At 60.2% G+C, this 23268-nt stretch overlaps 1 protein-coding gene across 10 annotated transcripts in view; it reads left to right on the top strand.

The window, feature by feature from the left end:
* Positions 1-23268, top strand: part of BEGAIN (brain enriched guanylate kinase associated) — a 51945-nt gene that overhangs the window by 3483 nt on the left and 25194 nt on the right. For 4 of the 10 annotated variants that reach the window (XM_057299787.1, XM_034938147.3, XM_034938144.3 and 1 more), the window contains one exon: positions 15964-15992. In XM_057299787.1, the coding sequence (XP_057155770.1) occupies positions 15964-15992 (29 nt within the window). Of the gene's footprint in view, positions 1-14285; positions 14477-14911; positions 15199-15963; positions 15993-23268 lie in introns of those variants that run through there. The other 6 variants (XM_057299786.1, XM_034938146.3, XM_034938149.4 and 3 more) reach the window with 5 other exon arrangements.

Genomic DNA, 23268 nt, shown 5'->3' with positions numbered 1-23268 from the left:
TGGACCACCTGAGGTCAGGAGTTCAAGACCAGCCTGACCAATATGGTGAAACCCCGTCTCTATAAAAATACAAAAAAAATTAGGTGGGTGTGGTGGTGTGCACCTGTAGTTCCAGCCATTTGGGAGGCTGAGACAGGAGAATTGCTTGAACCCAGGAGGCAGAGGTGAGGTTGCAGTGAGCCGAGATCATGCCACTACACTCCAGCCCCTGGGCATCAAAAAAAACAAAAAAAAAGGAAGAAAAACGAAAGAGAGAGAGAGAAAGAAAGAAAGAAAAAGAAAAAGAAAAGAAAGAAAGAGAGAAAGAGGGATAAATGGATGGGAAGAGAGGTTGATGGATGTAAGTAGCAAGATAGGGATGGATGGGTGGACAGATGGAAAAGTTGATATGGATACAGGACTGGATTGATAGAACAAAATATCAATGGATGATACATGGGTGGAGGGAGGGAGACTTCTGATACACAAGGCAAGATTGGTAGATGAATGGATGGGAGGATCTTTGGATGGATGCATGAAGGGATGGATACATAAATGGATACAGGTAGTGCCTGGATGCTGGGATGGGTGGATGAATACTTGAATACATGTCCATGAATGATGGACAGAGGAATGAATGGACACTGGAAGAGTGAGTGCATGGATAGGTGATGAGTGTATATTGACGGATGTGTGGATAGAGGCCTGAGAAGGCAGCTCAGTGCACAAATGGATACAAAGCAATGGATGCATGGATACGAGACACAAGTAACAGAGGAATGGACAGACATGGAGGGATGGGCAGGCGGACAGATGGAGACGGGAGTGAGAGGACCAGTGAACAGATGAGTGCCCATCAGCGGGTGATGGACACAGAGACAGAGGGATGTGTTGGTGCGTGGATGGCACCTGTAAATGGGTGAGCGGTCACAGGGGTGGATGGTGAAGGATGGTTGGTTGAATGGGTGAAGCTTCAGGTCACTCATGCCTTGATTTCCCGGATGCCAGTGTTTTGCTCACAGACCCCCATGTCCCTCTGCTTCAGAGACATATACTACGCAGGCGCAGGGTCAGGAGGGGGCTGATCAGACAGGGAGACTTAACCCCACCTTGACTTTGGTGGGAGAAAAGCCAACGCAAACTAACAGCTATTTGGCCTTTCCAGGCCCGCGTTGCCCTGGAAGACCCACTCAGGAAATAAGGAAGAAGCAGTGAGACCCCTTCTAAAGGTCAGCGGCCAGCCGGGGTTCCTACAGGGGCGTCCTTGCCCAGGGATCTCCCTGGAAGACCTGGACAGCTGTGTACATGTCCTATCTGAGGAAGAGAACTGGGGCAGAATTCATGTGCTGACGGCACAACCTGTTTTGGGTGCTGGGGAATGGGAGACATCAAGACCGTGGCTGCCCTTGGAGATTCTGAGGCCAGCGTGGAAAATCCAGGGACAGCGGGGCAGGTGATTAGGAGCACAAGTGTGCAGATTCCCAGAGCCTCAGTGTCCTCAACTGCAAAAGGGGGATAATAATAGACACTTCTGACCGGGCGCGGTGGCTCACGCCTGTAATCCCAGCACTTTGGGAGGCCGAGGTGGGCCGATCACGAGGTCAGGAGATCAAGACCATCCTGGCCAACATGGAGAAACCCCATCTCTACTAAAAATACAAAAATTAGCTGGGCATGGTGGTGCATGCCTGTAATCCCAGCTACTTGGGAGGCTGAGGCAGGAGAATCGCTTAAACCAGGGAGTCAGAGGTTGCAGTGAGCCGAGATCGCGCCACTGCACTCTAGCCTGGCAGCAGAGCGAGACCTGTCTCAAAAACAAAAGAGAAAAAAGAAAGAAAGGAAAAAAAATAAACTTCTGTGCTGGGACGAGGGGAAGGTTGGTAAAGGTGACCACACCCCTGCTGGCCTATGCTGCAGCCCCTGGCGCATGCCCGCACCATGGGGGTTTACCCGACACTCCTCAGAGCCCAGTTCCCTCCTCCGTGAAGCGGGGTAGCTGTTCCTAGCTTTCAGGCCTGCTGTAAGAATGAAGCGAGGTGACATTTGGCACTGTCAGCAGAAGCCCGGCATGCCTGCCCACTCGGCAGGGTCCTCCCAACATCCTGTGGCCTGGTCTTCCTGCTCCAATCCCAGCAGACAGTGGGCAGCCTCATGCCCCTTCTGTCCGAGCTGGCAGGGGCCAGCTTTCCAACCACAGAGGCAGTGTGTGCCAGGCAGCAGGAGAGGGGCTTGGGCATCTGGAGAGGAAACGGGTGTGAGTGCCTGACCTTTGGGGTTCTGTCCTGGGCCTGACATGCCCAAGCCATGTGACCTCCGACGGGTCACTGCACCTTTCTGAGACCCAGCTTCTTTTAGCAGAAAATAGAGCCTTTGGCTGTCCTGATGCACAGAGGCGGGTGGGGATTTGGGGTGATGACGCATGCCGAGCACGGAGCTTGGCACGCAGGAGGGGCTTGGGAAGCAGGACTGAATCAGATGAGTCAAGAGGCAGGGGCTGCGGTGCCAGGAGCCGGAAGCCCCTCCAGGAGAGGTTGTCCAGGCTGCTGGTAGGTGAGCAGGCCCAGGCCGTGAGCCCACGGCAGCCAGCAGCATCCTTAGAGCCTCAGGCCCAGGCGCCTGAGAGCCAGCAGGTTGTTATGACAACGGAAACTTGCCTGATGCGGCCTGAAACTCTGGAAGCAGCTCAGAGGACTGGTTGGCCAGAGCCCCCAGAACACTCCTGCAACCATGCGTGCTAGTGAAACGGCCACATCAGAGCCCCAGTGCTAATGACTACTGAAGTCCCTTGCTCATGCCACTTCCCAGCACTGCCATGGGCTGAGTACTGCCCCACGCCCACCTGACAGATGAGGAGGGGATGTGGCTTGCCCGCAGGCCTGTTGGAGTGTTGGAGAAGGGATTTGAACTTGGATCTGCCAGCCTCCAAGTCTCTTTCCCACTGGTAATAGGGCAGGGGCTGAATGGCTGCTGCTGGGAAGGGCTGTCCGGGTGTAGAGGGGCGACTGTCGGGGACCATAGGGTGGGAGGAGGACACTGTGGCCTCCCGAGAGCCTGAGATCACTCCCCTATATTCTCATCCTGTTTCCAGTCACAGTAGGCCCACACCAGGCTGGGGATGTTTGTGAACTGACAGCCTGAACCTGCTATGCCATTCATTCAGTCAGTCATTCAAGAACTACGCATTGAGCACCTGCTATGTGCCAGGCCCTATGCAAAGAGCTGGGATACAGTGGAAGTTACATTCTACGGGGGGACACACACACAGATAATAAATAATTGCAAACATTAGTTACAGTTGGGGGCCAGGGCTATAAGGGGCTGCTGCAGGGGTACTTGATCTAATCTGAGGGACAGAGGGGGACAGGCTGTGAAACTGGGACCCTGAAGGTCAGCTGGGAATTAGATGATGGGAAGGAGGGGAAGGGAGAGAGTGAGAGTGTTTCTGGCAAAGGGAAAGCAAGTGCAAAGGCCCTGAGGTCAGACAGAGCTTAGCACATTCAGGACCTGAGAGACGTTCCTTGGCAGGGGGGAGCACGGGGCGGGAGGGTAGCAGAGAGAGAGAGAAGACACCAGCAATTGTCAGGGCCTTGCAGTGTATATGAAGGTGTGACGTTGTCTAGTCACCTGGCTTGTGATTTTATTTTTTTTTCTTTATTTATGTATTTATTTTTTAGATAGAGTCTTGCCCTGTCACCCAGGCTGGAGTGCAGTGGTGTGATCTCAGCTCACTGCAACCTCTGCCTCCCGGGTTCAAGTGATTCTTCTGCTTCAGCCTCCCAAGTAGCTGGGACTACAGGCAGGCGCCACCACACCCAGCTAATTTTTGTATTTTTAGTAGAGATGGGGTTTCACCATGTTGGTTAGGCTAGTCTCGAACTCCTGACCTCAGGTGATCCGCCTGCCTCGGCCTCCCAAAGTGCTGGGATTCCAGGCGTGAGCCACCGCACCCGGCCTGGTCTGTGATTTTAAAAGGTCACACTCGCCGTGTTTGTGGGATAGGCCGGGCTGGATCCGCATCGACTCAGGAGGCACAGGAAGGGATGATCGCAGATGTCCAAGTGAGACATGGTAGTGTCTGGTACCAGCAAAGTGATGGTGAGGATGCAGGGAGGTGGCCAGGCCTGAGAAAGGCTGAATCTCCAGGGCCTGGCAGCCAGGGGCGGGGACAGGGAAGAGGGAAGGAAAGAGTTGAAGCGGCCCCTGTTCCTGTCTTGGGTGGCTGAGGCCATGGTGAGGCCACGCACTGAGTTTTGCAGACTCAGTCAGGGGTGCTTTGGGCATTCAGAGAGGTGTCCGGCGGAGCTCAGAAAAGCAGGGGTCCTCAGCACCTGATGGAGGCATCCAGACAGAGCCCAGATGTACAGCTATGAGCATGCCACACAGGGCCTCAGCCTCGCTCCAAGCAGCACCAGAGGCCAGGCCAGGGATGGTGGTAATGCCTACCAGGCCAAGGGCCTGGGCTGCCACCCCTGGAAAGCCTTCCTTCAGTCTAGCAGCCTAAAGCCGCATCCTAGGAAGGATCTCTGTGTGGGGTGCAGTGGGCAGGCGTGTCTCCCTTCACACAAATGATGGAGGGTCCAGGTCTGGCTCTAACCCTTCTCTAAGTTTATCTCCCTGACCCCACTCCCACCTAACTACACCCGAGGCCTCCATGTGCCAAAGGCTCTTGCTCATAGCGTTAACAACTGCTTTTTCTCACCCTAACCCTGTATATCATTGGAGAATTGCACATAGCTGCTACCAACAGAGATGAAATAACCATAGCTTAAAGACAAGAGGTTATTTTTCTTTCAAGTTAAAGAAGTACCAGAAGCAGGCCAGGCACAGTGGCTCACGCCTGTAATCCCAGCACTTTGGGAGGCCAAGGCAGGCGGATCACCTGAGGTCAGGAGTTCGAGACTAGCCTGACCAACATGGTGAAACTCTGTGTCTACTAAAAATACAAAAATTAGCCAGGCATGGTAGCAGGTGCCTGTAGTCTCAACTATTTTGGAAGCTGAGGCAGGAGAATTGCTTGAATCTGGGAGGCGGAAGTTGCAGTGAGCCGAGATCATGCCATTGTAATCCAGCCTGGGCAACAAGAGCGAAACTCCATCTCAAAAAAAAAAAAAAAAAAAAAGTACCAGAGGCAGATGATGCAAGGCTGGTGTGATGATGATTCAGTGGTCATGAGATATCCGGATTCCTTTTGTCTTTCTGCTCCTCCATCTTTTATATATGGCTGCTGCCACAAGTTTGTCTCATGGTGCAAAATGGCTGCCACAGCTCCAGCCATCACTTCCATGTTCTAGAGAAGAAGCAGGAGGTTGGTGAATGGGAAAAAGACACAGGCTGGCTGTCTGATCTTTTCTGCAGAGCTCTGCCAGCAGTCACACCCAACTTCTGTTTATAGTTCATTGGCTACCTCCTGGCCTGGGAAAGGTGGTCTTTTAGCCAACTACCCTGTATCTCAAAAGAAAATGAAGGCTCTGTAATAAGGATACATGGGAGGACTGTGGGCTGCCCGCAGCCTCTGCCACCCCCTTCCATTTGCTGGTTTGCTGCAGTTCCAGTTTGCCCTGCTTCAGGCCCAGCACTCACGCCATCATGGTGGCCACCGTGGCCATCTGTCCACTGCCTGTCCTCTGTGCCCCTGCACCATGCTGCACCGCACCTGGCAGAGGAGATGTGAGAGTAGGAGAGGGGGAGGCCCAGCCTAGGGCCCTGTGCACCATGGGAGCTCACTCAGGGCGGGCTGCCTCCCCAGGCAGAGCCCAGGACACGACCTTCCCCTCTCTAGCACTTTCTAAGCCCTGAAGCTCAGCTCTCATTTAGTGAGAATCGATTTGGGGGTGGGAGGCCGAGAGGCCCTGCCACTGGATCAATGGGCAGGCGGGCATCTGGCTGGCAGCCCTGGCCTGTGAGGACGGGAGGCACAGCCCCCAAGAGGGCACAGGGATCCCAGCCCCATGGGAGGAGAGGAGTGGGTGACGGCGCTCTTGGGGAGCCCGGACCTTGGACTGACTCAGGAGGATGCTCTCAGGGGCCAGCTCCCAGGCACGGGGCTCTAACCCTACCTGTCCCAGGCAGGACGGCTACAGCTCCCTCCTGGAGCCCGGGACAGAAGCCCCCATCAAGGAAGCGCACAGACAGGACCTTCGAAGCCACATGCCAAGCCCCAGCCAAGGTCGGAACCCCAAGGGCAAAGCATCTTGCCACAGCTGGGCAGCTCGGTCCAGCCAGGAGATGGCCCGGGTGTCGCCAGCCCAGCCTTCCTCCCCAGAGTCCCTGAACACAGGCAGCCGGGCTGTCACTGGCTCCCTGGCACGCCTGGGCCGCTGGCGGGAGGCCAGACTGCCCTTCTCCAGGTTCCTGGATGAGGTCACTGTGCGGGTTCTGGACCCTGGGACCCTGGAGGCCTTCAGGGTGCCCAGAGGCCGCAGCCCAGAGCCCTCTGCAGTGGATCGAGGCCAAGGCCTAGCCCAGGAGGCCCTTACAAGAGCTGCAGCCCCAGGGGAGAAGGACCCAGCCCTGAGCTCCCAGCTTTCTTCGGAGGCGGCCACTGAGGCTGCAAGCAGAGTGGGGCCAGGCCAGGCCGTGGGAACTAGTGGGCCTTGCTTGGGCAGTGGCAAGCGTGGAGGCCGGACTGCCTCCCCTTGGAGGTCTCCAGGTCGGGTGAGTCTCAACCCCAGAGGTCTCTTCCCTCCCCATGTGCCGCTTCCCCACAGGTCCTGGCTGACCTGCTCCGAGTTCCCTCCCCACACCCCATTTATAATATTTGTAACGGGAAAGACCTTAATTGCCAAAAGAATGAATCTCTAAGGTGAAATTTCTGGCTTTGGGGCAGGCAGACTATTTCTGTACGGAAGGCACATGCATGAACAGTAATGATAACAATTATAATAATCCCCTCCCCACTGCGGCAGAGCCTTGGTGGTTTACCTCGGGCTTTCCCGTGATTATCCTTTTACATTTTTGAACCTGAGACAACCCCACATGAGGCAGACTGTCCCATAGGCCTGTCATGCAGCTTTCATAGCTGCCCCAATTATATGGAGTTGGAAACTGAGGTTGTGAGGGGCTGCCACTTGTCCCGGGTGACACAGGTAGTCCGTCCGGGCTTGGGCTGTAGAGCTTTTTCCTCATACCCCGCCCACACATGCACTCTGGCCTCAGACAGATGGACAGGTGGATGGGCAAAAGATGTGGTGAGATTTCCTTGGCTGTCCTGGTGATGGAGCTGTGCAGAGCGTCGGGCAAATGGGACCTCATCCAGGGGCTGGCACCCCCACCTTGGTGCTGACCTTTCCTGCCCTGTACCATCTGTGTCCCCTGGGCCAGGGAGGGTCCTCGTGGGCTGCCCGGATGTTGCTCGTGCCCCAGTTCCACCTTCTCCCAACACAGGATGGAGACGGAGGCCGTGGGATGGGTTTGTGGGATACCAACCTGTAGCCACCCAGGAAGGCTTTCCTGCCGGGAGGGGGGCTGTTCTGAGGATGAATTCCGGGTGAGCATGGTGACTCTCGCCGAGTGATACTCGCCGAGCATTGACTAGTGTTCTCAGCTTCTGACCCCCAGCTTGGGCGCAACCCCAGGAGGTCGGCGCCATCATTATGTCCCCAGTGCACGGAGGAGGAGGGAGGTGGAGGAGCCGGGTTGGGCCCAGGCACTTTGCCCTCCACCTCTGCACCTCTGCCACCTGTGTGCTGCTGGCCCTCAGGTGGCCTGCTCTGTCCAGGGATGGCCAGGGACAGGCCGGTGGGTGGGAAGTTCTGGTGATTTGAAGCCCTGCCAGCCCTTTCCCTGTAGGTCTGCATGGCCAGCTGGGGCCAGGCAGCTCTGGGTGGAAGTGCATCTCGAGGGTCAGTGGCCTTCTGTGTGACTCTGGACAGGTCACCCATCCTCATCATGCCTCAGTTTCCCCAGCAGTGAAAAGTCAGTCATGACCACAGGCACCTAATAAGCATTGTTTCCCTGCCTGCTCCTCCAGGGGTGGTGAGCTGCGAGCCCCACTTCTCTGCTGCTCTTGGCTCCGCTTACCACGCAGACCGTCCTCTGGGGACTGCTGGGCCCCGGGGGAGTCCTGGTGCCACCCAGGCCCTGGAGGATTCCATCCCAGGGCTTCTTGCACATATCTCTTGGGGCCTCAGGGCCTGTTGGGGCCCAACAGTGTGTTCAGGGGGCAAGGCTGCACCCTGGGGCCTGGCCAGAGTGGCCCCACCCAGGAGCCCAGCTTGACTCCTTGAAGCGGGAGGTGGCATCAGCCCCAGCAGGAGGGGCTGGACCATACCTGGCCTTGGAGGCCCCGGTCTCCAGGCCTAACTCCTGCTGCACCCCACCTTCCCCCGCCAGCCCCCCAGGATCGTATCTCATGATGGGTGCCAACTCTGAGCCCCCCAGCTCCAGCCTCAGATCAGATACAGCAAGCCTGAGAAAGTGATCCTAGGGTCAGGCTCATTCTATAAACCAGGCACTGAGGCCCGGAAGGCTGAGTCCAGCAGAGTCCTGGTTGGGCTGTGCCCTGGCTCAAGTCACACTCCCCCCAGTGTCTCCATGGGGACATGAGAGATAACTGGGGAAGGACCCTGGCCCAAGGTAGGGATTCAGCCGCCGGGATGATGGTGGTGATAAAGATAGTGATGCCAGCCCTTCACAGGGGCTTGTCTGTTGATCTGAGCACCCACTGTGTGCCTCGTACCTTCCTGGCCTGGACAAGCCTGTGTCCCCAGAATGCTTGTTGGAGGGGGTGGCTCTGGGGAAGCAAGGCAGATCCCTGGCTTCCAGTCACCAACCTGCGGACCGTTTCTTGAGAGACAATGCCTGGGGCTCCACCATGAACCACTTCTGGGAGGAAGCTGCTGCCCCAGGAGGGCCCTGGGTTTCAGTCCTGTCCTGTGCTGTCCTGCCTGGCTGAGTGACCACGGGTGAGTCTCTGGTCCTCCTCTTCACTGGTCAGCAAACAAGAGGCTCCTGTAGAAGGTCTCTAGGACCGCCGGTTATCACAGACTTGGGACTGAGCCTCATTTATACTAGTGTGAATGACTCGATCCAATGTTTATCTGAGAACAAAAGTCAAGAAGGAGCAGGAAGCACAGGGCCAGGGGCATGGCCCTGGGTGGGGTCATGACAGCACCCCCAATGCAAGTCCCCAAGGCTGCAGTTGGATCCTGTCTGAGAGGCTTTCCGGCTGAGTGACCTTGAATAAGTCACTCTGCCCTCCTGGCCTCAGCCTCCCAATAATAGGGAAAGCTCAGATGTGGATGGTGCCCTTCCTGAATGGGGGACCCCCAAGGTGCCTGGAGAGGGGGCAGCTGCTTCCCAGCCCCGCTGACTGTTGCCACGTGGGAATGTGGGCCGACGTTGCCAGATCTTCCAAAATTTTCAGTAGAAGCCAAAAATACGGATTTTAAAATGTAAACTCCCAATTTTTAAATGTTGGCTCAAATGTTTAAAAAAAAAAAAAAAAAACCTTTGTGCAGGCCAAATACAACCTGCTGGTGGGCCAGATTTAGCTCCGGGAGGCCAGTTCGCAGTCACCAGCCTAGCCTGGCGGCACCGGGGCACAGCTGGGAAAAGGGAGGCCCTGTATGAAGTCACATAGAGCCTAGACAAGACCCAGGGCTCAGGTCACAGGTGGGACAGGGTCACCTCTGCAGCCGAGGCCAGGTGCCCAAATTCCCCAGGGGAAGGACATTCTTGGCCCCATCTGGGGACAGCCCCAAGCCAGGGCCTGGGTTCAGATCCTCAACTTGCCGGGTAACCCAGGGCAAGCACTCTTCCCTCTCCCGTTGATCAGATAAGGCCAGGAAAGCCCGCGGCTCATTTGGGACTGCAGCGGAGGCTCTGGGGAACCCCACTATGCGCCCAGCACCAGCGAGGCCCTTGGGGATGCCTGGGGTTCACGAGGCCCAGGCGGCTCTCCGTCCTTGTCCTACCTGTGGGTCAGCGCATGACACCGATGATCCCGCTCTCCTCCTTGAGACAGCCCCCGAAGGACCACCTCCACCCTTAATGCAGACTCTCCTCCCACCTCCCACCCACCCTTTCCCAGTCTCCTTGGCCGGTCCTGCTCACCTCCTGACCCCCAACAGTGGCAGAGTCCCGGGCTCCGTCCCAGCCCCTGTCGCCTCCCACCGTGGCTGCCCTGGCGGCCTCCCCAGTGCTGCGGCTGTGTCACCTCTGATCTGGCCATTTCCAGGTTCACATCTCCTGGAGCCTCCCCTGAACTCCAAGCCCATTTCCCAGCCCTTGGTGTCTCCCCTGGGATGGCCAAGGGGCACCACCAGCCCTGAATTCCCCATGTTCCCCTGCTCAACATAAGGTCACAATGCTTCTGTCACCTCAGGGGTTCTCTTCCTTCCATGTCTGCTTCTAGACTGCCTGGGAATCTGAGAATCCCTCCCACCTCCACCCCAGGCCCCGTGGGCCTGGCTGGATGCCCTGGGGTCCTGCACTTGCCCCTCTCCACACAGCGGTGTGCCGGAGACGCCCCCATTCATCCCTCCAGGGGCTCCCATCCACCTCATGGCAGAAGCCAAGGTCCTGATGAGGGTGCACGAGGCCCCGCACCCCAGCTGCTCCTTCCCACTGGTGACTGGGATGCTTCCCAACTCACCAGGCACAGCCGCAGGGCTGCTCCTCTAGTGACCTCCCAGGACTCACCCGCCCCTCCTCTGGCGGCCCCTTCGGGACTCACCCACCCCCTCCTCCGGAAGCCCCTCCCCTCAGACTCACCGGCCCCCTCCTCCGGAAGCCCCTCCCCCCAGACTCACCTGCTCCCTCCTCCAGTGGCCCCTTGGGATTCATCTGCTACTGGGCTCAGCTCACTTCATCCGGGCCTCTGTGTTCATCACTGCACCCCTTTCCTGCCCCACCCTGCCTCCCATCCTTCTCTGTACACATATCCCCGTCGGACATACAGGGTGGGAGGGGTGGTGTACTGATTCCTCTCTTGGGGTCTGTCTTCCTGCATGAGAATATCAGCACAGTGAGAGCAGAGAATTTCATCCAGTCTGACCAGTGCTGAATCCCCCAGAACAGGGCTCTGCACACAGTCAGTGTTTGCCAAATGAATGTCACAAGGCAGGGTACCATGTAAAACATCTTAGAAAGCTGTCCACTCCAAGTGATCAGTTAGAAGGCTGGCTCTCCAGAACAGCCACACCCCGTCCCCAGGACAGTCCCTTACACACAGCCGCCTTGTTGCTCCCAGTGAAGGATTTTCCATCTTTCCTTCCTAGATGAGTAACTGAGGGTCAGAGAGGTTGAGAGCCCTGCCCAAGGTCCCACAGCTGCGGAGAAGGCCCAACCCCCCAGGGCTCATCTCTGCCCTCCACATGTTAGGCTCATTTCCTCCCCTCGAGGAGGGGTAAGGGCAACAAGATTCAGGGAAACTGAGGAAGCTAGAGCCCAGCATGGGTGTAAGGAGTCCTGGGGGGCCAAGCACTGGGGTTGGGGTCGGAAAGGCCAGCCCCATGCCCTGAGGGAGGGTGGGGCTGGCCTGAGTCGGAGGCAGAGCTGGGACAGGAACCCAGGCCTCTGTCCTTGGCATGGCGCTCCTCACCTGGCAGGCCCCCTGCAGAGGTGGGCTCACTCTCTTCTTCACAGTGTCAGAAATCAGCCGGATTTAGGGGGCAGTGGGCAGCCGTGCAATGGGGCCAGATGGTCCGGCAGAGGATTTATGTGCTCCATTATGGGGGCCACAGCAGGACTGACCCACATCTGCAGAGGGGTTTCCCAGGGCAGAGCTCTGCGAAGATACGATGCCCGGTACCAAGGGGCTCTGTGCCCTCCCGCGCAGGGGCAGGCTTGAAGAAGGGACGCGGATGGTGTTAGAATGACGAGGACCCTGCTGTGAGAGTAGGAAGGATGCTGCCCAGGGCTGAGGAGCAGGTGCCTCTGGCTGGGGATTAAGATGCACTGCATTCGTTCAGGCCAACACCACCTGCTCACCGCAGGGCTTCCATGCCAGGCCCTGGACACAGGGAGATGCAGCGGCAGAATGGAGGAGCTCTGCTGTCAGGCCTCACCGATGCTGTAGATGGGCAGTCAGGGAAGGGAGGCCCCGGCCGTGCAGAGTCAGGGCAGAACATTCCAGGTGCAAGGAACCAGTGCAAAGGCCCTAAGACAGGGATGGGCCAGGTGAGCCTGGAGCCAGCAAGGCAGCCAGTGTGGCCAGTGTGTGCCTAGCGAGGGGAGGCTGCTGGGCATGGGGGTCGGATGATTAGGCAGGGCCAGGTCAGTATTTACCAACCCCTCATGGAGGCCTGACAGGTGGCACAGAGTCACCCCCTCCACCTTGTCTGGGGAGGCCCTACTGTGTGCCAGTCTCTGTGCCCGGGTGCCACAGGGAAGATGGCAAGGGCCCTGGCCCCAGATCCCCAAGCTCTTGCCTATAAACTGCAAATGCACAGCTGATGAGACCCACCCAGCAAAGCTGCTGTGACACTTCAATGGAACTGATTTCTGTGACCGGGCCCAAGGCCACCCTGGGGACACAGCAGCAGAGGAAAGGGTGGACGGGCATGTTTCTGACCCGGGCGGCCCTCCCAACGCTGGTAAGAAAAGGAAGTAGTAGGTGGGAGGGAGGCAGCTGGGAGCTCCACAGGCCTCAGCCCATGCAGGGATGGGCACATCATCAGGACCCAGATGGCCACAGGTGGGAGTGAGGAGAGAGCAGGGGCCAGTGGCCAACAGGCAGGGCTCCTGTGAGGGGTCAGAAGATAAAGGTGGCTGCTGGGCTGGACCACCAGAAAGAGGTAGGGACTTAAGGCAGACGGTGGGGAGAGGTGTGTTGGAGGAAGAGGCAGCGGGTGTGAATGGGGCTGGACAGCGCCCAGAGGCGGGGAAGGACCGTGCCATGAGGACTGTCCCCCGAGAGCACCCAGTGTGCACCCTGGGGTCCCAGCCTCCCTAAGGGAGATCCCGCCCCCTCACTTCACAGTGGGAACCCTGGGGCACCCCACAGACTCCTCATCCTCATGGCCCCCACCCACTGGCCCAAGACCCAGGCAGCGCCGCGGTTCTCCAGCCCATCAGGCAGGCCTCGGCTAACCTCAGGGGACTTGAGCAAGCCACTTCATGCGCTGGCCTCCGTTTCCTCACCCGTAGTAAGGGTCTCACGAAAATCACCGAGTCCTGTGGTCAATGAATGGCTGAATCAAAACTTGCACCCGGGGTGCTGGTCCCGTGCAGGAGCCTCATGGGAGACTGTCCCCAAGGGCGTAGCACCTCGGCCAGGGAAGCTTCCCTGCTATCTCCTCCCTAGCCACCCATAAAGATGCCTGTGTCACTCCTGCATGGAGAGCATCAGGCACAACCCATCTTTTAGTCCCCCCGCCCCTGCCAGGTGCTGGGCTGGTCCAGGGACACAGAGCTGGGACACAGAGTCCTGTCCCATCTGGTGTGGGGGTAAACTCAGTGACTCCCCTGAGTTCCCACAGAGGGCCGCATGGAGGACACAGCCTCCAAGGGGGAGGGCAGTGGTTGCCCCGAAGGCAATGGGTCAGAGGAGGATTTGAGCTACAGCAGCATCAAAGCCAGGCTTCAGGCTCTAGAATAGGCTTGAAGGGCAGGGGCTGCCTGTTCCCTGCCTGTCTCTTGCCCTGCCCAGCCCCCACCGCTCCACCAGGGCAGCTCAGCAACCTCCCCTGCCTTTCCCCCCAGTTCTCTTCTGGGGGTGGGGGGAATTCCCATCCAGGCCTTTTAGAAGGGCTGAAACATTCAATGTAAATAATTAATGCTAGATTTTTAAAATTAAATTTTAATACATTCTTATTAATTTTAGACAAACTCCCTGGCAGGTCATTCGCCGTGAGTGATTGAGGTTGGCGACCAGAGACAGCCTTTGGGTGGGAAAGGCTCCTGAGCAGTGGGGTCCAGGCGCAGCTGGGCCCCTTCAGCTGCAGGATCTCCAGCAAGCCTCTTCTCTCTTGGAGCTTTGCTCCCGCATAGGGGGTCCGGGGCTTCCATGGCAGAGCTGTGGTGAGGAGCCGTGGGAAGCGCTATGATGTGTAAGGGCGGTGGACGTTATTGTTATGACTACTGTGGCCATTCTGCTGAGGGTGGCCTCCCAGGACCGGAGGGGGGCGGAGGGGGTTTTCCTCATTAGCCCCTGGAGAGCAGAGCTTGCTTCCTCTGCTGTCCCCTCTCTGCTTTGTCTGCTGTCCCCTCTCTGCTGGAGAACTTAGCCCAGAGCTAGTGAACGAGTGGGTGTCCGTGGATGGAGGAACACTTGGATTTCTTGGGTTTGGTTTGATCCTGGTTCAGGTCTGACCCTCTGAGTGGACGGCTCCTCCCACCCTGCGCTGGCTCAGCGCAGGCCAAGCCTGCTGGGTGCTGGGGATGTCCTGGTGAGAACACAGGGCTCCTGCCCGGGAGCTCACAGCCAGGAGGGGAAAGGGCCAGGAAAGACAGGCTCCAGTGCCGTGGGATCCAGGCATGCACTGTCCGTGTTTATTGAGCGCCTGCTGTATGCTGGGACCTAGCATGAGAAGCGCTGTCATGGGGACCCGGAAAGGTGGGCCTGGGGAAGAGAGCGGTGTGGGGGTCGCGCTGGCCGGCGGCAAAGTCTTCCCGGCAAACTCCTTGTCTTGCAGGAGGAGGGTTTATGGAGGGGTCCAGGCTCGTGGTCTTGGACAACTTTTAGAGCGTCTGGGGAGGGGAACCGCCATCCGGGCGCCTTAGGGATCCCTTCCCCTGAAATTCCTTCCCCCTCCCCAGCCGCTCCGCAGCCCGCGGGTGCGGAAGGGCAGTGGAGCGCCTCGTCCAGCTGCCTCCCCCTTCCCCCCAGCTTTCAGGTGAGGAAACTGAGGCCGGGAGAGCGCCGGAAGGCCGGACCGAGCACCCGGGAAGTTGGTGGCCGAGCCTGGCCGAGGCCCCGGGGCCGGGCCTTCTAGCTTGGTGCTGCGGCCGGGCTGCGCCCTCGCCCGGCGGGGTGGTGGGGGAGGCGGCGTGGGGCCCGGACCCGAGCGGAGCGCGCTCCCGGCGGACGCGGCGGCGGCGCCCGGCGCGAGGGGCCGGGATGGGCAGTCATCAGTCTTCCCAGGTCTGTCGCGTGGTCCCTGAGCTCGGACCCCCGTCCCCCTTGAGTGCCAGTCACGGCACAGAAAGACGGGGAAAGCCCCGGGGAGCGGCCTCTCCCGGGTGATGGAGAGCCCGCCCGGCGCCCCCAGCTCCACGCAGGAAGTGCGATCCCGCCCGGGCCGCTCGCGGTCCCCGTCGCTCGCCCGCGCCCACAAGGTTAACGGCGGCGGGTGGGTCCCCCTGCCCGGCGCGCGGAGGGGCTGCCCGGCTGAGCGGGGCTGGGCAGGGAGGGTCTCCAAGCCGCGCGCGGGCGGGTCTGCGCAAGCAAGGCAGGGAGCCCCGCCGGCGAGCCGGGCGCTCACGGGTTAATCCCTGGGGCCCGGGAGGGGCAAGCCAGGCCCAGAACCCCAGAATCTGAGGGCAGCGGGTCCCTGATTGAGGAGTCGAGGCTCCAAATGCCATCGCCCTCGGATTGTGTGAGTGTCAGGTTCTGCAATCCTGCACGGCCCCGAATTCCCCAACATTCTCCGACTCGGAGGTTCTGCGATTCCGGGGTTCGGCTTCCTCCGGGAGGGAGCGCGGGGCAGGAAGGGTTAACGGGCGGAGCGGGGGGAGCAGCGGGGCCGCGGCCGCCGGAGAGTTAACGGGGACACGCCGAGTCCCCCTCCTCCGGGCGAGGCCGAGATCGCCCCTGGCCGGGCTATCCCGGGCCGGCCCCTTCTTCGCCCCGGGGGGCGTAACTCGGTGCGAGGAGCGCGGCGGCCCGGGCGGGCTCACCTGTTACTCGGCCGCGGCCCGGCGCGCCCACTGAGTCACGGGGGCCGCGGCCGGGACTGGGGGCTGGGGACGCGCGGCGCTGGGCTTCCCACGGACGGGGCCCCGCGGGGTTGCCCGGCCGTGCCCGCTGTGCCCGGCTCTGCCCGGCGCGGCCGCGGAGCGCACGCCTCCTGCCTGCTGACCCTCTTGTTTGGTTTCTCGCAGGCCTCTGCCGCAGACATGGAGAAACTCAGGTGAGTGGAGCGTCTCCCGTGCCGCGGCTCGCGGGGGCCGGGTCGAGGGTGAGGGCGCTGGGGAAGGCGGGGGAAGGGGGCTCCACCCGAGCGCATCCCCCAGGGCCCGCGGGCGGCCTCGGCGGGGCTGCGGGCCAGGTGCGTGTGTGTGGTGCGTGTGTGCGCGCGGCGAGGCGCTGGGGAGCCTCGCGCGGGGCTCCTCCGCCGGCCCGGGCCGCTGGGGCGGGGGCTGGGGCTAGCGCCACTGAGGGCCGGGCTGCCCCCTACCCGGGGCCGCCTGGTCCTGTGCGGTCCTCAGCGCCCCTCTGGCTCCCTGCCCTGGACTCTCGCTGGTCCCGGGGGACCCTCCGGGTTCCGTTCGTGCCGTTCCGCACTGCCCCGGCGCTCTCTCCCCCCACCCCACCCCACCCCCAACCACCCCCCGCCCCAGCCCCCGGGCTGCCAGTTGCCCGGCTCTGAGCTTTTAAGTGTCCGCCTCTGGGGGGCGGGGGTGGGGGATGGAGTCCTCGCGGCTGGACCAGGCAGCCGTGTCTTGGAGCCATTTTGGGGGAATCCCGCGACAGCTTCTGGGGAGTGTCCCCCGCGGCCTCCCTCCCGGTGCCAAACTTTAAGCCTTGGTAGACTTCACGGGGCCACCTGCGCGGCAGGCCTGGGATCAGCCAGTTTGAATATTTGCCACTTCCTCCACGACTTCCCCTGGCACCCTGACCCCTACTTTGGGAACACCCCTCCCGTGTTTTCCTTCCGGAGCCTGAGCCGAGGCGTTGTGTGGGCGGCAGGCCCAGCTCTGGCTGCTGGGTTTCAGCACTGTCTCCCCTGGCCCACAGGGTCTCCGTCCTCGCCACTCCCTCCCGAGGCCAGAATTGGCATCCCGGGGAGGAGGCCAGGTAGAGGAGCACCCCTCCCCCAAGGAGCAGAGCCCAGCCTAGGCCCAGGTCTAGGGCAGAGGGGCCCTGGGCCCTGCCAGCTGACCCTTAGTGCCGTGGGTGAGTGGCTTGGAAACACCCAGGTGGGAGCCTGGGGGCAGGTGGGCTCACACAGAGACCCAGGGTGGACTCTCAGAGCAGGGCCATCTCCTGGGCCGTGGAGCTGATGTGCAGCCCCCACTGTGGGTCCCACAGGGACAGGACCAACATGTCTTGTGCTGGGAGGAGGGGTCCAGTCTCTGAGGTGGTTCAATCTCAGACCCCAAATACCTGATACCCATCAGCCAGGCCCACCTTGTTGTGGCCAAGGTCCAGGTGGGGGCGGTGAGGCCCAAAGAGCGACAGCCCTGGCTGTGGTCACACAGATGACCTCAGGCCCAAACTCAGGCTCTGGCCCAGGCCAGGGCCCTTCCCTGGTGCCCCACATCGGCTGTCATTTCACCACCTGGGTTGTACCGCCTGTGGTGGGGAGGAAACACTGCTTAACTCAGCTGAGACTTGAGGAAAAACTTAGCATTCATGGGGTGCCCTGAGGCCAGCCTGGGGGTTCCCCGCGGTGGTTCTCTTTCTCTTTCCCTCATTCCCTGTGCCCGGCCAAGGCTCTCCGGCACCTACTTCTGTGTGCCAGGCACTGAGGACAGAGGCATGACCCCGCCCGGCTGGGTGCACAGGTAGGCAGGTGTGCCAGGTGGGCGGATCTGCTGCCTGAGCTGCTGATGGCGTTAGCGTTGCTGTCCCAGGCGGGCTGAGGCTTCCCTGGGCTAAGCCATAAAGGCTGGAGGCAGTGGCCAGGGCCTGGGCTCCTGGGCTGCATCAGGCCATGTGGCCTTTCTGGAGTTGCCAGGGGTGGCGTGGGGCAAGGACTCCTAGAACTGGGGAGGGGTCCTGCCCTCCTCTCCCTCTCACCCAATTAGTGTTCTCAGAGTTGCCTGAAGGGCTTTTCCAGAATCTTCCCTTCTGGCCAGTGTCGGGGCTGCCCCAGTGGGTTTCTGTCCTGCATTTGGTGCCTGGGATTCAGAACCAAAAGCCCAGGGGAGTGGAAGGGAAGTTGGTCAGCATGGCTTCCTGCACAGAAGGGCACAGGGTTTGGGGTCCCACAGACCCGGTCACTGACAAAGTCCTGGCCCTGGTTGGGCCTCAGTTTTCTCATCTGTAAAGTGGGTGCCCTAACCACAACCAGGTTGCAGGGATGTTGGGTGCCGTGAGCCCCTGTGGTGGAAGCATCTCTCCTGGGACCTGGCCCAGAGCAGGCCCAGGTAGAGGGTCTCTGGGGAACCTCAGACCACACGGTGGTCACAGTGAAGGGGTCCTGAAGTGTCCAGAGGGATGACCCTATGGTCGGTCCTGCCTCCTGGCCCCTGGACTGTGGAGTCTGCACATCACAGGCTGGGTCTGTGGGTCTGGATTGAGCTCTGAGAGTGCTGGTCCTGGCCTCTCCCACACCCCCCAGGGCCTGGAGCCAGGACTGACTTATGGGACAGTCCTGTAAATATTTGCTGAAGAGCAAAAGGACCATGTCACCTGGTGGCACTGTGGCCCTCAATGGCTCCCTTTGGCGGGCAGGTGTACATTGAGGGGTCTCTCTTCCCTGGTCCCTCCCGCTGGCTGCCCCCCCATGCTGTCGCCCTGCTTCCGAGTTCCCCACAAGCTGCCACCTTCATGCCCCTGCCTTTGCCCACGCAGTCCCTGCTGTAGAGAATGCCCTTCCCTGCCTTCTTGTCCACATGACAAACTCTGTGTCTTCCCTGTCGCCTTTTCCCTGGGGTTTTCATGACGCTCTTGCCCCTCCCTCCCAAGTGGACTCCGGCCCCCTCTGGGTACCAGCTCTGTGAAAAGACCCAGGTTGGCCCTCCAGTGCCGGGGACAGAGGCCCACAACAGATCCTCCTAGGCCAGCGGACAGAATACAGAAGGGGTTTGCCCACAATACTCTGGGGTCCCGGGTTGTGACCCCTGGCCTGGGGTATTGGGAAGAGCTTCCGGGAAGCAGGGACACTTGAGCCGAGGCATGAAGAATGGGTAGGAGTTTCCAAGGACAGACAGGCCACCCTCCAAGAGGTGCAAAGGCCTGGGGGCTGCCCAGAGCAGATGTGTTTAGGGAAGACAGGTAAGGGGTGGGGAGTGGAGGTCAGTGGGGCTCCCACTGACATCTGGGGTGTCTTCTGTCTTCCCCAGGGCCCCAGATGGGCACCCCAGAGAACAGAGCCTGGGTCTGGCCCCTGGTGTTCTGACAGCCACAGTGCCTGGCAGAGGCTGGCGCACAGTAGGGCTCCCACAGGCCGGGGGGGCCACACGGTAGATATGCAGCCACACCATTTGATGGCCTGGCCACCTTGGCTCTTGTCCTTTGACCCTTGCTCAGCCACACTCAGCTATCTTGTCTTCGACTGCTTGGAAAAACTATTCTTGTGACTCTCAAATATTTATAGATATTACCAAGTCCCGGCTGGCTCTCCGTGTGCTCAGAGCCTCTGTGCCTCTAATCCCTCAAATTAATCCCCTCCTCTCCCTCCAAACAGGGTCCCTCCTGCCTGCCTCCTGCAGCGTGCTGCTGGGCAGCCCCTTTTTCTATTTGAGCTCCGGTTCCCTCCTCTGTCAAACAGAGAAGTGGGTCAGTCGCCTCTCATGGCTCCTGGGGTGCCCAGAGCTACTCCTGTTTGGTGTCCACGTTTTCCCCCCAAAATAGAATTTTTCAAAGTCGTGAACTGTGATAGGCCTGCAGAGACATTAATAAATATCCGCACAGTTCAGTGGTTAAGTTTAGAACGACCACCTGGCGACCACCACCTGTGTCAAGGAGTTCAACATGGCCAGCCCCCGAGATCCCCTAAGATCCTTCCCCACAGACAGCCCCATCCTGCTCCCGGCCAGCCCCCGAGATCCCCTAAGATCCTTCCCCACAGACAGCCCCATCCTGCTCCCGGCCAGCCCCCGAGATCCCCTAAGATCCTTCCCCACAGACAGCCCCTTCCTGCTCCCGGCCAGCCCCTAAGATCCCCTAAGATCCTTCCCCATAGACAGCCCCTTCCTGCTCCCGGCCAGCCCCGAGATCCCCCGAGATCCTTCCCCACAGACAGCCCCATCCTGCTCCCGGCCAGCCCCTAAGATCCCCCGAGATCCTTCCCCACAGACAGCCCCATCCTGCTCCCGGCCAGCCCCGAGATCCCCCGAGATCCTTCCCCACAGACAGCCCCATCCTGCTCCCGGCCAGCCCCTAAGATCCCCCGAGATCCTTCCCCACAGACAGCCCCATCCTGCTCCCGGCCAGCCCCTAAGATCCCCCGAGATCCTTCCCCACAGACAGCCCCTTCCTGCTCCCGGCCAGCCCCCGAGATCCCCTAAGATCCTTCCCCACAGACAGCCCCATCCTGCTCCCGGCCAGCCCCTAAGATCCCCTAAGATCCTTCCCCACAGACAGCCCCATCCTGCTCCCGGCCAGCCCCTGGGATCCCCTAAGACCCTTCCCCACAGACAGCCCCTTCCTGCTCCCAGCCAGCCCCCGAGATCCCCTAAGGTCCTTCCCCACAGACAGCCCCTTCCTGCTCCCGGCCAGCCCCCGAGATCCCCTAAGGTCCTTCCCCACAGACAGCCCCTTCCTGCTCCCGGCCAGCCCCTGGGATCCCCTAAGACCCTTCCCCACAGACAGCCCCTTCCTGCTCCCAGCCAGCCCCCGAGATCCCCTAAGGTCCTTCCCCACAGACAGCCCCATCCTCCTCCCGGCCAGCCCCTAAGATCCCCTAAGATCCTTCCCCACAGACAGCCCCATCCTGCTCCCGGCCAGCCCCTGGGATCCCCTAAGACCCTTCCCCACAGACAGCCCCTTCCTGCTCCCAGCCAGCCCCCGAGATCCCCTAAGGTCCTTCCCCACAGACAGCCCCATCCTGCTCCCGGCCAGCCCCTAAGATCCCCTAAGATCCTTCCCCACAGACAGCCCCATCCTGCTCCCGGCCAGCCCCTGGGATCCCCTAAGACCCTTCCCCACAGACAGCCCCTTCCTGCTCCCAGCCAGCCCCCGAGATCCCCTAAGGTCCTTCCCCACAGACAGCCCCTTCCTGCTCCCGGCCAGCCCCTGGGATCCCCTAAGACCCTTCCCCACAGACAGCCCCTTCCTGCTCCCAGCCAGCCCCCGAGATCCCCTAAGGTCCTTCCCCACAGACAGCCCCTTCCTGCTCCCAGCCAGCCCCCGAGATCCCCCAAGACCCTTCCCCACAGACAGCCCCTTCCTGCTCCCAGCCAGCCCCCGAGATCCCCTAAGATCCTTCCCCACAGACAGCCCCTTCCTGCTCCCAGCCAGCCCCCGAGATCCCCTAAGGTCCTTCCCCACAGACAGCCCCTTCCTGCTCCCAGCCAGCCCCCGAGATCCCCTAAGGTCCTTCCCCACAGACAGCCCCTTCCTGCTCCCAGCCAGCCCCCGAGATCCCCCAAGACCCTTCCCCACAGACAGCCCCATCCTGCTCCCGGCCAGCCCCCGAGATCCCCTAAGGTCCTTCCCCACAGACAGCCCCTTCCTGCTCCCGGCCAGCCCCTGGGATCCCCTAAGACCCTTCCCCACAGACAGCCCCTTCCTGCTCCCAGCCAGCCCCCGAGATCCCCTAAGGTCCTTCCCCACAGACAGCCCCTTCCTACTCCGAGCGGTCACCGGGACGCCGACCTTGTGCTCAGTGGTTCCTTGCTGTCCTCGTGGTTCTGCCACCTGAGAGGGCATCCCCAGCAGAGATGGTTGTATGTTGCCTGCTTTGGGACCTCATACCTGGATTCCTTCAGCCTGTGTTTTGGGGGTGGCTTTTTTTCACCAAAACTATTCTGTTTGTGAGGGTCCCTTGTGGTGGTAGGTGGAGCTACCAGTTGCTGTTGTCATGGTGGCTTCCCTGAAATCCGTTTGTTCCCTGGCAGACTGCTGGGCACTGTGCAGCCTGGGCCACCTTAGGAAACTCCTGTGCGGGTGTCTGGGGATGTGGGCTGCGATTCTGGGTGTGCACCCTCAGTGGAACCTCCAGGGCACAGGGTACGCATAGGGTCGGCTCTGGAAGATCGTAACAGACTCTTGAAACCGCTTCTCCCCATCACTGTCCCTCCAGCGTTGTTGGGGTGGGCTGCCCTGGTTTGCTGCCCGCTGGGTTTCCTCACCGGCGAAGGCCGTGCGCACTTTCTACCAAGGTGTTTTTCCCATTGATTTGTGGGAGCTCTTCACATTGTCAGTTACATATGCAGCAGCCACACCTCCTGGGGGACGCCACGTCTCGCTGTTCACACGGTCCTTCTATGAACAAAAGTTCTTAATTTTAATTTTGTTGAATGTGTCAGGTTTTTTCACTTTCTGATTAAAGCGTTTGTGTCTTGTTTAAGGAACCCTCCTGAAGAACTGAGGCTATTGGCTTTTCATCCACTTGAACTTGGGTTTGCATGTGCTTAGAGGTCAAGGTTGAGCTCCTTTTTGGTTTTGGTTTTGGTTTTGCACAAGGACACCCAGGTGTTCGGGCCACACTCTCTCCTTCACTCCTATGACTGGTGCTTGTGGTCCTGTCCATGTCGGACACTTGTCCAGGCTGAGACACTCTGCAGAAGTGCCAGGCTGATGTCCCAGGGATGGAGACAGATGGAGAGCAGGTGGCCTCGAAGGTCCTGACCCTGTCCCGCCCTGCCCCTCCACGCCCCCCCTCAAAGGGCACCCTCTCCCACCCAAGTCTCCCGCGTGGGCCCCACGAGCCGGCCCTGCTGCTCTCATTGTTCACTGATCATGGATTCCACACGCATTCACTGAGCACCAGAGGCTGCTGTCAGCGCTGAGGACGCCGCAATGACTGCACAGGCGAATCTTCTAGTTGGCGGGAACAGAAAACTTTTTAAGTTAAATAAATATCACGGTGACAAGTGCTGCGGGGACAAAAAGAAAGGAAGGCAGTGAGTGGGGGGTGGGGAGCAGGTGACTTGTACAGCGTGGCTCAGGGAAGGCCCTGAGCGGGTGCCACTGGGTCAAGGCACCAGGAGGTCCAGGCAGAGGGAGCAGCAGGTGTACCGGTGGCCTGCAGGAAACAGCAAGGGCTGGTGGCCATGGAGGAGGGCAGAGGTGCTGCGTTCTGGATGTGTTGGAGGCTCGAGCGACGGGGTCTGCTGATGGGGGTGACATGGGGTGTGGGGGAAAAGGGGGTGTCAAAGACAACTCCAGGGCATTGGGCACGAGCAGCTGAAAGGATGGACTTTCTTCCCCTGAGGTGGGGACAGCTGTGGGGGAGGAGCGGGTTTGGGGGCACACAGGCTTGAGGTGTCCCCTTTTATTTAGCAAACCCCCGCTGCACACCTGCTTCGGGCAGGCCCCTGTCATAGACAGCATCCAGGTTGGGTTCTCTGGGC

Source organism: Pan paniscus, chromosome 15 (genome assembly GCF_029289425.2).
Source record: "Pan paniscus chromosome 15, NHGRI_mPanPan1-v2.0_pri, whole genome shotgun sequence".
NCBI lineage: Eukaryota > Metazoa > Chordata > Mammalia > Primates > Hominidae > Pan > Pan paniscus.
The sequence above is the reverse complement of the archived record's forward strand: the minus strand, read 5'-3'. Positions and strand labels throughout refer to the sequence as shown.